We start from the raw sequence: 17738 nt of genomic DNA, 5'->3' as shown, positions 1-17738 counted from the left end.
TCCACATCAAACTATTCCTTTATTTAATTATAAATAGGCAAATGTCCTGTGTGTAAGAAAACAAATACAGCCTTAACATGCGTTAGATACCCTTCGAATACAAAGTCATTCTAAAATACAAAAATAAATAATGGAATTTGTTTTATATTAAACAGAAATGATGGTCCTTTAACCTCGTCCTATTCTAACGTCTCGCTGTACTTCACGTGGCTTCACTGAGACGTACCGTGAGATATACAAATATTATGGAGAAAACTCAAGTGCAACTAGTAAGAGAATGTGACGGTTACTCAAAAGGCAACGGGATTCAGCATCTGCTTAGAAATACTGTGTATGTTAATTGAATCCCCAGGCGACGGTGGGGTCGAACATAATGAGAATATGTCAAAAAACAGTGCATGGAAAGTTTGGACCTGAATATGTGAAACTATGCAAATGTACAGATCCTTTGCTGGAGAACTGCACGAGGAGGACACTTTGAGTTTGGAATCTGTTCAGTAGATCCAAACATGGATTAAGGCCATTAACAGTTTGCTCATGGAAGTTCAGTCTTGACCTCGTGTGACCGAGTATACTCAACTCAAAGGTCTGCAGAAGATAAAGTCTTCATGCAAATGATCATTAACACACTGTACAGACGTACAAACAACGAGAGGAGGACAGAAAAAGTAAGTGCATTAATTCTGCAAGAAACACATACTGTATCGTTTTGTATTTTGCCAAACTGAGTAAGAGATGGAAAAAAAACATTCATCCCCGGGGCAACCAAGGACCAAACAAACAACTCCGCGTGTTATTTTAGTAACAAATGATATTTGACTTTCTCCCGTCCAGTACTTGGAGAACACGGGATGAGCAGCTTTGCAGGACAGAGCACACGTTCAGGAGTCAACTTTGCCGTAGGTCCCCTCTGGTGGTCGGTAGCACTTGGGAAAGGCCATCAGCTGCAACATGTTGAAGGCATACTTCCTGCATCTAATGTTCTTTTGAACATTCTCAATACGACATCCTTCTCTGATGGTCAAATAAAGAGGGGGGTGTGGGGGGGATGGGGGGGGGGTGAGAGGGGAGAACAGAAAGGGAAAGAAAAAAAAGGGAACATGAGTGAGTGACATACACAAGCCCCTAGAAGAGGCTGGTTAAAAGCCAGAAATGTCGGTGAAATGTTATGGCGCAGGTTGAAAACGTGCCTCATAATCCTCCCAGCTATATCTGTGTCAATAATGCGTTAATGTAAAGATGAACCTGGGCCAGCCGTTAATCATATCATCACTCTCCTGCAGGGAGGCAGAACTGTTGCACTCACGACTTCCTATAAACGCTCTGTGACTATATCTCACAGCTGCTGTTTGTCTCCAACCGTTTTATCTGGTGAGGTTCAAAGTTCATTCATAACTTGGCCCATTAGTGTTTGTTCAGGAGAAGAATGGGAAGTGAAATATTTCACATCTCCACGACTGCTGGGTGAGATAAATGTGCTGATGGAGCTCAGGGGATGGGACCGAACACTGAAAACACACCTTGTAACTTTCAACAAACATTCATATTTCATTGCAGTCTGTTCTGAGGAAGCTGTTTTTACCCTGAAATATGAAAACGATGTCCGACAAGTTGGCTAAGACACGACCTCTGGGAATGTTATATCTTGGAACATAGTCATATAATTTGTCCCCCCAAAAAAGCCAAATGCAACCAAAGTAAAAATATTACTTTTTACATTTATACACAGCTAATTTATACATTACATACATTTATACATGCATTTACATTACAATTTAGATCTTGCTTTCCTGTTTCAAACATCATCACATATAGTTGCTGAGCTTCATAATTTCTCTGGATAACTCTTCTTGTCTTAACAGGAAGGAAATAACATTTGCTCCAAGCTCCACAGCTGAGGCTCAGCTGCTGCTGTGTTTGCCTGCAAGTTACTACTCACACTTTTATACAAACAAACATCTTGATATCACAGGTTGTGCTGTTAAACCATCCGGTTTTAAAGCTGACTCACTGTCCTGGTTGTCTTTTGTATGCTTCAGAGGATTGTGTAAGGGAAAAACCATCACATACAAAATAAAAATCAGAACAGAAGAGTGAAACGTGGTGTGGGACGAGGGCCTGAGGGTTAGATTTCCAAACACACGACGGGGGGGGGGCGTTACCCTCAAGTGTGACCCATATGCCTTGAAACAGGAAGTGAGGCTTTGTCTGTTCTCTTGAAGATGCCTCCGGGTGAGGTTATTGAAATAGAATCGGTTCAAGTCCACTGAATGGTGCAAAGGTCAGCGGTTAACTACCCCCGGTAAAAAAAGAAAAGTTTCTGTTCCAAAAGTCCCATCAATTTCACAGAAAACAGGACTATTTCAATAGACGTAATAACATAAATATTGATGAATGTGCTTGATTTGCTTGTCTTTTATTATTAATTGATCATGTCTGTCGTCAAATTAATGAAGCTGGTTTCATTGTTTGAGAGCATTTCTCTTGAGTTGCAGTGTTGAACTCTGCAGAGGCCACTGTAGATGAAACAACTTGCAAAGAGCTGCACTCACGTGGCTACACAGAGCTCACTAAAGTGTATTGTTAGTGGATTTAGTTGTCAGTCAGTCAGATATTAAGAATCAATAATTTATCAGAAAAGAGTTCCGGTAAATATGGAAGCTGTAAACTTTTAATGGCGAGGTATGCTACTTGATACGATCGGATTACGCAGACCAGGTTTATCAACCACCACTCGTTAAAGAAGAACCAGCAAACACAGAAAGAAGGAGGAAGTAAAGATGGCATTATCAGCAATTTATTGATATTTTGCAAGCAGAAAAACAAGACTTAAAATGAGCCACACGACAAGTAAGTGGGAGCTAACAAGCAGCAGGGCAATGGGGTAAAAGTGTCGTGACGCTGGTTTGTTCTCTGTCACGGCGCCGGCCTCAGGGTCCTCCCACTGCCCAATGTCGCCCTGGGTCAGCCGACTGCGGGGGCGCCCGTCAGAGTGAAACAGAACGAGCGGAGATAGATCAAAACACAGTGGTGTTAGTACAGGCCGGACGCTGTCTGAGTGGGACTTCTACAACGGGCCGCTCACTTTGAGAGGCCGGTACCAGAAGGCCCACGCAGACACGGAGCTGTTAGCGCAGACTCTGCCTCAAAGAAGCCACATCCACAGACAAAGCAGGCAAGTTGATGGACGGAGCAGAACAGTGAGGAGCAGGCTCATGAAGAGCTGGGTGAGGATGGAGGCATGCAGCTTGATGAAAAGTTTTATACAGGGTGTATTTTCTATCTGACACTTGTTTTTTCTGGTATTGATTTCCCTTTGGATTCATTTCACTTAAGTCAATTCACACTGTTTATGACAGACTTGACTTTCTGTTGGCGGGACTCAAAGAGATGTCTCTATAGTGAAGAAGTAAATCATATACTTTATATATGTTCGGACTTTTGACTCACTCATAATGTATAATAAACTAGACTTAAAGGCCACGTGAGGTCCATGTAAGCAACAAGTGACAATTCGTAGGTACTTTATCTGGGAAAAGACAAAACGAGCACATGCCTGAAGGTTTAGTCAAGTCAAAAGAAAACAGCATACACGAGAAACCTGATGGCTGGACTGACGACACCACACTGTAAGTACTGTATGTACTCACTCAGTATTTATCGTTGCATGTACAGAACAGCTGGTTATGTAAATCACAATTGCAGAGCATGTACAAAAACACAGCTGCTGTAGTCGTCTGCAACCTGTAGTTTATAAATAGTTGCCTGTGAATATTTGTCATCTGAACTCTTCATCCTGGCAGAGATGTAAATTAGTGACCGTACCAACACTTTAATTAGATTTCGACATCGGTTTTTCGCAGTGTAATATTCAGCTTTTCTAAGGAAGTACTGACAAACACAACAGTTCGAAAACATAAACCATGTATAAATTAATCACACACTCAAAAAAACCTCACAAAAAACAAACGCCCTATTGTGTAAAGAGCTTAAAAATCCAGTGAACTGGTCCAGTTTGTATAATTGCCAGAATTATTTTTTTTTAATTTTCAGCCATGGCCCAACCCTATTACCACCATAAAAATAGTACCAAAAAAAACAACGAATTGAATTTTTAAGTTGGTAACTGTTCTCAACGAAAAAAATCAAATCAGTATACTGGAGTCAGCCAACTCGACAAGTATGTTCAGACACGCGCTTCACCAACCGCCCTTAAAAAAAGTACTTTAGTTAGACCTAATTTGATTTCGACAGATGTAGATGCTTGACCTGCTGGCATAGATGTAGATGTTTGACCTAAAGGCAGCGATGATCCTGCAGCACTGATGCAAACATGCACGGTTGCCTTAAGAGTGTGTGAGGGAAGGTGGTGACGGTGGATGAAAAACATGACGATGTTTATACTGGCACACATGATGGTGATAAGCTTGAGGAGAGGGTGCAGACAAAACGCCTCTTGTTTGTGCAAAGCACGATGTCAAGCTGCTGCTGACAGACACAATTAATGGGTGCAAGTTATCGGTTACGGTTGTAAAAACGTCTCCTAAGGATTTAATAAACTTGAGAGATAACTACTATATGATTGGCATTATTGCTTTAAGGCAATTTCTCTGATGTTACAAAAAACCCCAGTATATATTCATATTCATTCACGGGCGCGGTCTAAGGATTTTGAGACACATCACCTCTGAAAAACATTCATTTCCAGCCCAATGAATGTTGCCCACAAACAAGGCCTTCTGTCAACTGTATCCATTGGATATTTATTTGTTGTTAGAATGTAGTTTAACTGTTTGTTTCTAGAGCTTTCAACCACAGAGCTTTCACTTACACACCAACAGGTCACAGTAGAAATATATATATATATATATTTTTTTTGGGGTAATTTGATTGAACTAACTTAGTATAATCCAGAACAACCAAGAGTGTCCGGACCAATAACTTGCACCCAGAGCAGCTTTAAAACAATCTGCTATATCTTACCTCCGCATACAATCCAGAGCACGGATGAAGAAATCCTTGCTGAGCTGGTGTTCGTCACGTAGGAGGGCACACTGCTCCAACGTGACAGACATGGATGTCCGGTCTTTGGCACTTTTACAGCTTGTGAACCTGATACCATTTAACCTCCGGCAGATCTGGAGGGAAGAGTAGAATGTGCACGTGCGCCATTAGTTCTTCAAACACTGAATCCTGTTAGATGTATTTTTTGCATGTTGCAAAAACTGCTTTTGATTTTTTCTCCTCGTTTGTCTACAGTTCTTTTTGTTAACTTGTAAAGCACCTTGAAACTGTGTTTTATATACAAATAAAGTTTATGATTCTGATTATTATTATTACATGTCCATGATCCATCCACTTTGCAAAGTGATTAGCCCCTAGTGAATGCCGCTACGTTGCAGCTACCACCATCAGTCGCTGCTGTCCGAGCCCAGAGGGTTTCTGACTCTATCAAACTAAAATCATCACATTCCAAACCCCATCCTCTTCATCTAATGACATCTGTGAGAGACAACGCAAATTTCAATTCAATTGCAGAAAAACTTTATCTAAATCTCTAGAACATGCAACCACAGCTTGATCAACTGAGTGGACTGATTAACAATTATCAAGACAATGACATTGATGCGTCGGCCTTTCTGCAGGAGTTTGATGCAACGGGCAGATACAGAATAGACGCAAACAAGGGAGGAACACTATTTGATTTCATTTTCTCATGGGGGATTTTATCAGCTTGGCTTGGTTTGGTTTGCTGGTTGGTTGCATTTTGTTTTTATTATCTTTATGACTCTTCTAACTCTTCTTGTGATGATGTTGACAAATGAGGGGATCCAGATATTGAATATCAGGTAAAAGATCAGTATCTACACTGCATCACCAGAGTTACCCTGGTTATGCAAAATAGAGAGTTACGCAAGTTCATATCTGTCTACACATTGCCAAGACACTACTCACTGTTCCAGCAATCCATAGTATCTCCACATTCTTCCTCTTCTTTGTGACTACATTCTGGCCCAGGGTTTCAAGTAATTCCTTTATGTCAGTCTGTGTTTGAAAGCACGGTAGACCTGTCCACAGAAAACAGAAAACACATCGTCAGTGACTGGGTCTGTTTCTGGATTTGGATAAAAATACAAGTGCAGAGCAGCTCTGATTTACTACCTGTATGAAAAGCCAAAGGTTAACAACTATTTTGTTAACCTTGTTAACCCCCCCACATATGTTTGTAGGATTACTGCAAGTAAGAGTTGCTTTGCACTTACATTCTAGTGGCACCTTTTCACTTAATGATTTGAAATAGGCCTCTAAAATCTCAAAGTTCCTCTGGTTTATTCTTTCTTGTAGGGAGATGTCTCCAAACCTGAGGGGACGACAGAGGGAATATGGGCAGTTATCATGGAGCATCAAGACACTCGCTAAAAAACCTCTTTAGACAGTTTGTTATTCAGTGTAACAATATGGCAGCAAATGCTACATTAAACAGTATTTGTTATTGAAAAAACCTAGAGAAATGATGAATGCAATAGAAATACATATTGAACAATCCTCTGCCAGTAAGGTCACGTGAAAGTGCCATTGGGAGGTTAGACTGCCTTTGATATAAATGCAATTTCCTCAAGAGTAAAGTAAAAAGACGGAGCTGGCCAGGGTTAAGATGTCCACATAAATGGTGGTGCATCAGATTGGATGTTCTTCGTGGTGAATAAAGAGTGTCTCCGATACCTCTCTGCTATAGTCTGCTGTTCATTGATGCCCACATTAAACAGCACCGGGAATACTTGTAGAGGTTTGCCCTCCTTGATCTCCCCCGGCAAAGTCTGGAAAACCAGTCTTGGTAATGGCACTTCCACAGTGAAGTGGTCTCTGAATGCGAAGGAGGAACAAAGTGGAAGGAAAAGGACAGAGCGGGATTAAAACGAAAATTCACTTACACTTTGCAAATGCTGTAGAATTTGATAGGTTTTGGAAGTTGTGTGCAATTAGACACCAGAGACAGGCTGCGACAAGCTATAATACTGATGGTGTGGATGCAGGGGGACAGACTGCTACTATATGCTATTGCTACAGGTTGTAGTACTATTTGTCATATGTGATCATCAAACAGAGAGACTGATGCAACGTGTCAGAATAAAGTGCACACAGCAAACAGAGAAGGTTGTAATGCCTCACCGTCGGCCACACACTAAAGGCTGGAGGTCACTGAGTTCGTCTGTCTTGGCCTCTGTGATCTTGAACACAACTCTTTGCAGGTCTGAGATTCCAACCTCCATGTCTTCCAGCATCCCAATCTCTTCACCTTAAAACCGTTTGGCAAAACAAGATTAGTGGAATATAATCCAGAAACTGCCCATTATTGATACTGCAGACGCATTATCATAGTACATTATTTTCCACCAATTCTTTCCCAACTGTCCCCCTGGGGCAGTAGATCAGAGTTTTACTGGCCCCTGTTGTATGTGTACTGGCCCAGACCAGAAGATAAATACAACTGTAATTTTTTTTTATTGTATATACATTGTTATCATTCGTCCAAACATCTAAGAACTCATTCATTTTCTTTAAAGATTTTCTTAATTGATTTCATTCATATTAATACATTTGGTGAGAACTGCCAGTCTTTCAATGCAAGCTCCTTGTCGGAAAATGTCTGGACCCTCTGTCGGGCTGTTCCTCCAGTCAGTCTTGAGCGCCACAAAGAGAGGAAGGTTGGGGAAGAGGCTATTCGCTCATTGTCTGGGAAAAAAAGTCTTGCCAAGTTTCCCTTAGTAGGCCTTGAAGTAGGATCCTCCAGTCTTGCTGCAGCCTGCAGCACCTGATGAGACTCAACCTCCTTCAAAGTGTTGCAGGTGAGAAGTGGATGGAAGCGATATATGAAAGATCTTCAACAGTCTTTCAATCTCGGGCTTTAAAAATGTGTCCAAGAGGTGCATTGACTACGGTGAAAGCCCAGGCACTGTGGCGTGCTGGTGCTCCTCTACGTGTACTTGGCCTCAAGATATAAAAACCCCTTTTATGTCTCCGCCACTCAACATTTGAAATATGTGCTGCTGCGAATGGTCCTCCTTCCTCCACTCAGGTGTACCGTGTTTGACACTTCCTTTTTTTGTAGCCTCCTTCGACATATTGGCTGAGGTGAAACATAAGTAACTGCAAGAAAGAAAAGCTTCAGCAACTGTGATTGAAGTAACACCATCAATGGCTTGAGCAGGGTCAGCGGCAGCACCATGAGTTTTAGCAAACCAGCATGAGTGAGAACTTTGATCAGGGTGGTGCAGAACAAGAAAGAGTCTGTGTACTCGTGTCTTCACATCCATCCTTTTAATGAGCCAGACGCAGTTTCACCGGCCGTGTGTACTTAGACTTGCATGGGTTAATCTTTGAGACAAGCATATGCTACTGGCAGGATCAACCAGGTCGCCCTCGGAGCATCCATGTGCTTGATTTACACCTGGAACATGTTTAGTGAATTCATTATGCCAATAAAAAAAACTACAGCGACTTATAAGCCTGCTGTGATTTGTTCCATGCTGATCACTCATCATCCTAGCCGTGGCAATTTTAAACCAAACAACTGTCTGGGGTTTACCTTTCTAGAAAGTAAAATCATGCTGTGTTCTTGAGATTTTCCGGTTCTGATTAAATTATTGCACATTTACTCACTGTAGGTGCTGAGCAGGCTCTCAAACTGGGCTACTAGTCCAACCAGGTGGAGCTGCCTCAGGAATCCTTTGTCCTCTATTCCTGCATACAGCCTCATGACGAAACCACAGACTAAGGCTGCCATCTGAAAAACAAATAAACACGCACACACAGATCACAAAGGCCGCTGTCACTTCTTTGTAAGAGGTGTGTAGTACAAGTCTCCATGTTTTCTAGTTTATGTACATTAGTCATAAAAATGTACCAAACTTCAGTTTGTCAAATGAATGGAACCTGTGGTTAAAGAAAATGAAAGAGTTATTTTGACATAAGAGCCTAAACGTTATTGTTTGTGAAAATTAAACAGTGCCTGGGAATGAGGCACAAGTTCAACTTGCAAAGTACATTGAGTGTTTTGCACTTTAGACCACAAAGGTCATTAGATAATAAACTGCTTTACAGCTCAACTGGCTAAAGACTGGTGACATCCCTTTTGCTTTAGCAGGGCCTCCTGTGTGTAGGTTTTTCCTTATCTGTGTTGCCCCGCAGGTCCCTGGTATGGGGAGTTAATCTAGGACTGGGAGAACCTGGCCAGTCTCCCAGGACTACATAAGATCTGGCTGTTTCTGTTCGGATCTCTCTCTTCGCTCTGCCAGCACTGTTTTTTTTATTTGGTTGGCTTCTGCCTTGATAATTTAATTTATCAACTTTATATTTTTCACCCATCACTCAAACACTCCACCCATCTGCTGACACACTGGTAACACTGATTAACACACTTCATAACATTAAGAATGTTTTGGGGTTATCAATTATGTAATAAACTTTGACGTGAGCAGGACCAGGACAGACCTTAAAACAAGAGCAAATAAAGAGGAGGAAGAAGAAACAAACTAGGACCAATGTATTACTGAAGAAACCCTTAAATCATCTTGGGGATTTGCATTGCAATTATGTCAGTGTTGTCACCTACTGCCTGACTGAAGACCACATCTCGCCTCTGTTGGAGGAGGAAGCCCTGTGGTATGCTGCAGGCTGCTTCCTGCAGGAGGACAAAGGTCATGGCTTTCCTGGCCTTCTCCGCCACCTCCATCACGCAGTCCTTTAACCTGGTCACCAGAGGACACAGCTGCTCCCTCCAGGCACCTGTGGAGAAGGTTGGGATGATGGGAAAGGAGGAAAGATAGATGTGGGAACGTGTGGGATGGAGATAGTGGTGGAGGCGCGGACAGAGATGGATTGACAGTTATGATGTATTTGTAGATTACAACACGACCGGCAGTTTATCTGTGAGTTTAAAACCTGTTCAACCATTCATGCCTCCCTGATAATGAGGAGGAATTACAGGAAACAAAAAGCATCATTTGGCGGCTAACTTTAGAAACACACACTCCAAACATAACATATTTAATAGCAATATTTATTCTATTGTGAAGGACATCAAATAATGGCTCATAAGTTTTAATGCATGATACCAACTGTATATATTAAAACTTTCATCCAGTCAATTATTTCATTTAAAGTACTGTTGTTCTCTAACTTGGGCCTGAACAGACACAAAGATCTTGGGTGAACAGACACTGTGTCCGTGTCTCCAAGAATATCTGGTTCACGTGGACACACCAGTGCAAAATGCAATGGGCTTGGTGAAGTAGAAATATGGATTGGAGGGTTTGGCCATAATAAATAATGTAGAGATATACCCAGTCACGCCGCTGATGTCATAGCCCTGAAACAGTTGAACCAAACAAGTATTTGTGTTTGTGCTTTGTGTCACACAATCAATTGCACATGTGGAGTTGATGTCTACAACTGCCTCAGGGTGATGTACAGCTTATTGTAAATGAATGAAGATCACATCACACCAAATTATTTATATTGATAAATCACACTTTGTGTAAAAAAGGTTGAGTTAGTCAAGAGTAGCTAAGTTAATTAGAGGAGCTGGCACAACAGCAGAAGTGCCCTCTGGTGCCCCCTGGCGAGAATCTCAAGCACTGTTTACTATTTGTCAAAATATACTGATTCAATATTTAATATATTTAAGATTTATTGGCGGTCACAGCTGTGATTAGCTCCTCTATATCATTCAGTATCCCATTGTAAGGCACACTCAACGTGCTGTTTGCATACTGCCTTCTTAGAGTATACTTAGTTTTGTAAAACATACTCAACACCTGCTTAGAAATAATAAGCAGGAGTCGGGACACAGCTGTAGCTTCTTTACCTCTGCAGCTCCTCAACATGGTCAGAGACTCTCACTGGCACTGAACGTCCACCTCATGGACATTATGCGTTACATTAACGAACACACCACCTCTGCACATTCCACCTCGTGTTCTCCTGCACAACCTGTCCAGCTTTAGTAGCAATAGTTTTCCACCTATTGCTCTAATACTTCAGGCTCCTGTCTTCATCGTTCTCATTGTACTGGACTTACAGCACTTGCTTTTTCATTTGTTTGTTACGCACCGATTCTGATTCATGGTGGGGGGGTTTTGCATTCCCTCCGATAAACAAGGTTTCTTACAGTTCCCCTTACTAGCTCATAGGGGGCACTGTTGGATAAGGGATGTTGAGTTTTCCCATCGTTGCTTTCCCGTTTTTTGGGGGAGGAGGTGGACAGTGTGTACATGCGCAAACACAGAGAGACAGACAGACGCAGCTGGATACGATCGAGAATGTATAGCACATCAAGGTTGCCCTTGTCTGTCAGAGAAAATCATGTCTTATCTCATTTAGCAAATACCGCCTCTGCAGAGAGGAGGAGGAAACAGAACTCCAGCTGTCATCTCTTCGACAGCCCACCTGTCCAAATATCTAAACCCCCACAACGTCCCGTCATAAAAGCCTGGGCCTCACTGTTCTCGGAAAGTGATAAAAGCCTATCTCATTATTCTTGTCCATGTTTGTATTTAGACGAGCAGATGACTGCACGCTCCGGGCCTGTTCTGCGTCTTAATAAAGGTGCTTTGGAGGGGTTGAGCTCATCTCTTAGACTGAACATCGGGCGGACACACATGTTTCTTACCTGCCAGCTCTGCACACAGGCACAAAAATATATGTATGAACCAACACTTGCACAGATGCAAAGTGCATTTACACACACACAGCGCACAGACACACACAAACACGCACGCACTTCCTTGTCGCCTGGTCAGGCTAATGCCGCCGCGTCGCGTGCCAGTTGGCCGCTGTGACAGACTGGGCACTTGTCTCGACACAAGCTTGAGGCAGGATTTCATTGGGTGTGAGGGGAGACTGGGCAGCTTGCGGTCAACAGTGAACGGCTCTGCATATCAAATATTGCTTTCATCCACTTCTCTGGCAACAATTTAAGTTTCCCTTTTGCTAATGCTTAACCAACAGGGAGCCTCCAAGTTGGACCAGAGTCCTGTGTCACGCCGTTAAAACTGAGACTGCAGAGCTTTTTCTCTTACAGTGAGAAAGTGTACATGTGTGATTAAAGTTAATAAAGTTAATAACCAATGATGAATCACAATATCAATTTAACTGAAGATAAAAAAAACAACCTTTGAATTTCCAAGACTTAATCATGAACCATATTTACTCATTGTATTTGAAAGTGTGTCCAGTTTTGCAGACTTCTATGGATAACTCGGATGAAACGCTTGATGTCTAAATCACTACTGAATCTGAGCCGTCTTACACACAGCAGGTTGTCTGCAGACATCGAAGGGTTTCATTTAAAAGCTTCAATTACCACATATGAAGATATTTAATAACAATTTTAAGAACAATCACCTGTTTGTGCTGCTTTCGATATTTGTTATGCTGCATATTTTAGACTGAGCTCCCGACAGGTGTACGGATTAATCTCTGCAGGAATGAAGGGAGCGAGGTTTTTCTACGGTAGGTCTTTCCCCAGAAAGTAGTAGTTATTAATTAAGTATTTTGGATTCATCAGAATCATTACTTTGGCTTTGGGTTCTGCTTTTGTTGTTGAAGGAATGACGACAACAGAAAAAGCCATGTTTATATTGATATGAAGACATCATTCATTTAAATGTAAACAATGACAATTTAAAGAGCTGACTTAACAGTCGAGTTTAAATGAAATATATCGTTTCTTAGCATACGTACAGGAAAGTGGTTTGGAGGGTGGACGGATGTCCATGAAAACAAAAGAAAACCCCCGTGCTGTTGAGCTAGAATGAAGACATGCTTCCTTCTAATGTTTTTGTTTTGAGCATCAATACTCACCAGCAAACATTAGAAAACTTTAAATGATAGAAGGATTCTATTGAAAACTCACAACCATTTATGGCCGGTACATAAAACACGTTTACTCGAACTTTCTCACAGGAGCCAACTGATGATTGTGCTTCACAAGAACACACTCAACACAGCAGTTATTTACCAGGGTTGTGTGAGGTGATGACATCAGCGAGCTGCTGGTCGGGGATTGGCTCCTGTCTGGTGTTGTCCTCCTCCTGGAGTTTATCCACCATGGCGATTACACAGTTGAGACATTTGGCCACGTTGGCCCACACCCTGTCCTGAAAAGAGCCGAGTGCACCACCAGCAGTCAGACAGCAGTCGCTCGCTGAACGCACACGCGCTCTACACACTGTGTGTGTGTACAGTTCACATTACAGCCCGACCGACATAACAGAAATGTAACTGATGCTTGATATTTGTACAGTTTAACTATTACAAATAACTATAAATAAACAGAAAACAAATACAATCGAATAAATAGAACTTGAATTCAGAAAAAAAACAATTTTATTAAGGTAAAATGTAAACCTAAAATATTTCATATCAGCAAACATAATATATAGAATATATGTCTGTGAAAGGATCCGATATATCGGTCGGGCTGTCTTATATATATATATATATATATATATATATGATGTAAACCTTTATGTTCATAAACAAAGCAGAGGGGTGTTTCCCTTTACAGTCTTTAGTAAACTGGCTTTGTGTCCAAAGGTCAGAAGGAAATTGCTGTCTGGATATTCTCATTCTAATCAAAGTGTTTCCGTTGTTTGCATCTATTTTCCTGAGCTCCTGCCGTTACTGACAAGTAGATGCCTTATTCACTTTTGTGTGTGTAAAAAATATGACAATACAACTGTTTGTGTGTGTGAAAAAATATGACAATACAACTGTTTGTGTGTGTGTGTGTGTGTGTGTGTGTGTGTGTGTGTGTGTGTGTGTGTAGTATGCATTTTGGTCTTTGTTGCTTCAAAAAGTATGATTTAGTTAGAAAGGCGAGTAATATTTTGAGAGGTAATTAAGCATTGACAAACTCCTGCTGTCAATGCAGCAGACACTGTCCTCACACACAAACAGACCAGTCACAAACACTTCAATGAAATGAAGCAGATTCAGAGCTGCGATTTTAGTGACAGGGAGACCACACAATAACTTATGAATGAAATGTTTTAGCTCCTTTGAGAAAAGCTCTTATGAAAATAAAATCAAGTAAAGTTTGGCATGGAATCACATTGGAAAGTAATTTAGATTATCTGCCATAAAAATGGTTTATCTGTAATACATCTTATCTTCCCATGTGTACCTTCCATTGAGGAACGGCAGTAAAAATAACAATTTGTCAGACTGTACTTAAATAAACTCAAACCATAAATAGTTGCAGCTTTTAAAAGATTTCTTAGTGACTTAGAAGTGAGACTCACCCACTCCTCCTCGTCATACTCTTTATGGTGCGGTATGGAGTCTTGGTGCTTCAGAGGCAAGGTCCCACCTTCTCCTTTCGTTGTGGTTTGTGATCCGTCCACATTATTACACATCACCGTGCTCTCGGTGACTGACGGGGCTGGACTGTGGCCTGGAAGCCCCTGGACGGGGCTCTGATTCTGGTCACTGCACTGGTGGATGTGGCCTTGGTGTTGGCCCGCCTGCGCTGGGGTTTGCTTCTGGTTCTTGGAAACGTACCCGGGCTGCGCTGCATGCAGTGCCAGCAGTGCACTCTTGACCAATTCATCCTTAAGTGTGTGAACAAACAGTTCTGTCTGTGGCAGAGAAGAAACAGAGATAAATTGTGGGGGAAAAAAAGGAAGAAGTCTTTTGTGTGATAGCACAACAAATGAAAATGAAAGCGCAGAAAAACCAAAACAGACATAAGAGAGTGAGACAGAAAGAGACTGTCACATTGGCGGTGGAGAGTGGGTGGAAGGAAAAACCCGGGGGACGTGAGCTTGGAAGCGGGTAACTATCTACTGAGAAAGGGAAAAGGAACAAGGAAGATGAACACTCTCCTTCGCCATAAAGTAGCTGCTCTCCATTACTGCGGCACAGCCGGCGAGCAACGAAAACAGCAACAAACAACAAACAATTCAATTACTCCTCCTGCAGCCTGCTACTCCGGCAGCACACCTCCCCTTGATCTCAAATTCACCAGCTACTGTAAGTTGATGATCATCCCGGCACCAAGGAGCCTCGCGCTCGCCGCCGCCACTGCGTAGAAAAATGATAAGGGCTCTCAAGAGTAATTGGGTTAGCGCTGCAATAAGCAATTCTATTACCACAGCAAAATGCAGTCTAACAAATCGCGGGCGCGCCAAGACTCCATTAGAAGAAAAACCTATATTTGTCACGCAAATGCCTGCCGCCCTGATGTGGACAGAAAAAGTGACTGTGAACGTGAAGACTGCACAGTCAGCAAAGAAGACGACAGTCCGGACACTTTGTAGGGATTTCAGCATAGGATTGATTTTGACTGCTGATTGTGTCACACCTACCCAGTTAACAGTAACATGAGAAAAAGGTTTAAAATAAAAATAAAAAATGTTCGTAAGAATCATATGCACATGACTTCTCTCATATAATCATTGCATAATCTACAACGCACCTGAAGAAAAGCTCTGACTGTTAAACAAGGAGAATCTTTTCTCTCTATCGGAGAAATTCTGCTATTTCCACTCACATCTTCTCCATCTCTCATATTCATTTACAACACATTTGACCAATTCACTTTTTATTTTAATTTTTTAATACAGTTCAGTTCAAACACGTCTGATTATGGAGTTCAGCCACTTTTTGACTGCACCAGCCACAGTGAAAGTGCTTACATCCCTGAATTTGACTAAAGACTGAGTAAGTGAGTGATGGAGTTGGGTTAATACTAAAGTTACATTTGCTGGCCGAGTGTTGGGGGTTTCCCCATTTGGCATTTCTCAGTAAAAATGAATTGGTGTGAAGAGTTACATCATGGGTCAAAAAAACACCACACAACTAATCTAACAACTTCTGGGACATCACTAAGCTTCTTACCCTGAACTTTTGCAGACATTACATAGAGGAGCGCAATCAAATTAAATTACCCTTCCCTGCCAGCTCCTTCAGGTGATGCACAAACAGATAAACGTTTGACATCAGCTGACACTATAAAGCAGAATGGAAATACAATGCAATGACACCATAATTATGGTGGATAAGAGGACCGTGGTTCCACAACAGTTTATCAATTACATTCTAAATGTTACACATTGATTATACAGGGCCAAGCCATATACAGGGTCTTGACCTTGTCTTGTTTCTGAGCTAAAAGAACAGTGACTCAGTGGGGTGTGACCTCAGCACGGCCCATGCCCCGCCGAGGTTAAAGTCCGGCTGCTCCTGAGTCAACACCCTTTTGCATAAGAACATCAGTAATTGAGAGCATTCCCGTTCATGATGCTGGGATATCCCGCGCTGATGCAGCTCAGTCGTACGTTGAATCTGATTCCGTTCGGCACATGACTCGGTTCACCATCCACTGTTTTAAAAGCTCAACAGCAGACAAACATAATTATCACACTATGGTCGTTTCTGTGGCTTTCACATGCTTTCAACACGCGTTTCCATTCACTAGAAGTAATCACACTTTTAGTCATCAGCGAGGGGCGATCTATGAAAGCATAAAGTTACTTTTTTTTTTTTTAAAAAAAAGATAAAGCTACTATAATGATGATGAATCAGTAGTCACTTCCCTTTGAAGATGCTGTGTCAAATAACCACCAGTGAATGTGACTGAAAACCTCTACAATCATCCACCTTTACTACGCTACCAGCAGCTACTTCAGATTTTCTCCTCTCCTCTTACAGGTTTACACCTAAAGAAGACCCCTTCAAATCAATAGGGCCTGTTATTATGTACCTTATAATACACTGACCTGTAGTTCTGTTACTTTGACCACTTTTTTAAAATCTGAGTCATTATAGCTTTTACTGAGAATAAACTGCTGACTTGATTTAAGAGTGTTTCAGTCATTTCAAAAAAGACAAAAACCCATCACAATTATTGGTCCATCTGATCCCGCCTTATCTCCTCTGTACTTCTTTCGAAGGCTCTATAGACTTGAATGGGTCATTTGATGAATGTTTAGGCCGAGAGAGCAGACGATGGCTACACTTAAAACACCATTGTGTTTTAATTCATATGCATTTTAATTGCCTTTGTGTGGGTACGAGTGAGTTCCATTACTGTAACCCAATGACGCAAGGGCTAAAAATCTATGGATAAAGGGAAATGTGTAATTGCCTGAAAAAAAGGCATTCCAGCTGGAATATGATTCTGTGATTCACACATATGGACAGAAAGACGTGAACCCTTTTAAAGAGGGAAATGTCCAAGTGACTAAAAAAATGAGCCCCGCTTGATTCAGAAACCAAACCACTTCAAAATGTAAATTCATATTCAAATTGAACTCTGCTTATCTGACCTCAGTGTTAATTTGCAATCTATGAGACCATGTATTATTCATTATCTTTCCTGAGATGAGTGAAAAAAAGACACTGTGTATTTAAAGCAATCTGGGTCATATTTGCACTTATTAACCACAGGGTCACAGAACTCACGTATCTGACAATGACTGTGTGAATATGAGAACTTTTTCGCTTTTTTTCTTGCATTTTTACATTAGAAGTTGGAAAATTAGATGTCAGTTTCTTTTTTCAGTTTCTTCCCCAAATATTCAGTCAGTTCCAGGTTTGCATCATTTAAGATCAGGATCTACAGGGAAGCACCCTGCACGGCAGGATCCACATAGGTATTGTGTTCCAAGAGAAACATCAGAGGTGTACTCCGTTGGGCAAACAAAAAAAAAGCTTTCTTATCAAGGCTAAAC

General features: G+C 41.5%; 1 protein-coding gene across 11 annotated transcripts in view; it reads right to left on the bottom strand.

Annotated features, from left to right (window-relative positions):
- The window catches only part of inpp4b (inositol polyphosphate-4-phosphatase type II B), a 173685-nt gene continuing 155947 nt past the window's right edge, over positions 1–17738 (bottom strand). For 10 of the 11 annotated variants that reach the window (XM_035636274.2, XM_035636275.2, XM_047333645.1 and 7 more), the window contains 10 exons: positions 14307–14642; positions 13022–13160; positions 9614–9786; positions 8662–8785; positions 7171–7297; positions 6724–6864; positions 6264–6361; positions 5956–6068; positions 4984–5138; positions 2782–2972 (listed from right to left, as the gene is read on the bottom strand). In XM_035636274.2, coding sequence (XP_035492167.2) covers positions 2798–2972; positions 4984–5138; positions 5956–6068; positions 6264–6361; positions 6724–6864; positions 7171–7297; positions 8662–8785; positions 9614–9786; positions 13022–13160; positions 14307–14642 — 1581 coding nt within the window. In that variant the 3' untranslated portion in view covers positions 2782–2797. Of the gene's footprint in view, positions 1015–2781; positions 2973–4983; positions 5139–5955; positions 6069–6263; positions 6362–6723; positions 6865–7170; positions 7298–8661; positions 8786–9613; positions 9787–13021; positions 13161–14306; positions 14643–17738 lie in introns of those variants that run through there. The other variant, XM_035636269.2, reaches the window with a different exon arrangement.

This window comes from Scophthalmus maximus, chromosome 8 (assembly GCF_022379125.1).
Source record: "Scophthalmus maximus strain ysfricsl-2021 chromosome 8, ASM2237912v1, whole genome shotgun sequence".
Lineage (NCBI taxonomy): Eukaryota > Metazoa > Chordata > Actinopteri > Pleuronectiformes > Scophthalmidae > Scophthalmus > Scophthalmus maximus.
This window is presented reverse-complemented; position numbering and strand designations above follow the sequence as displayed.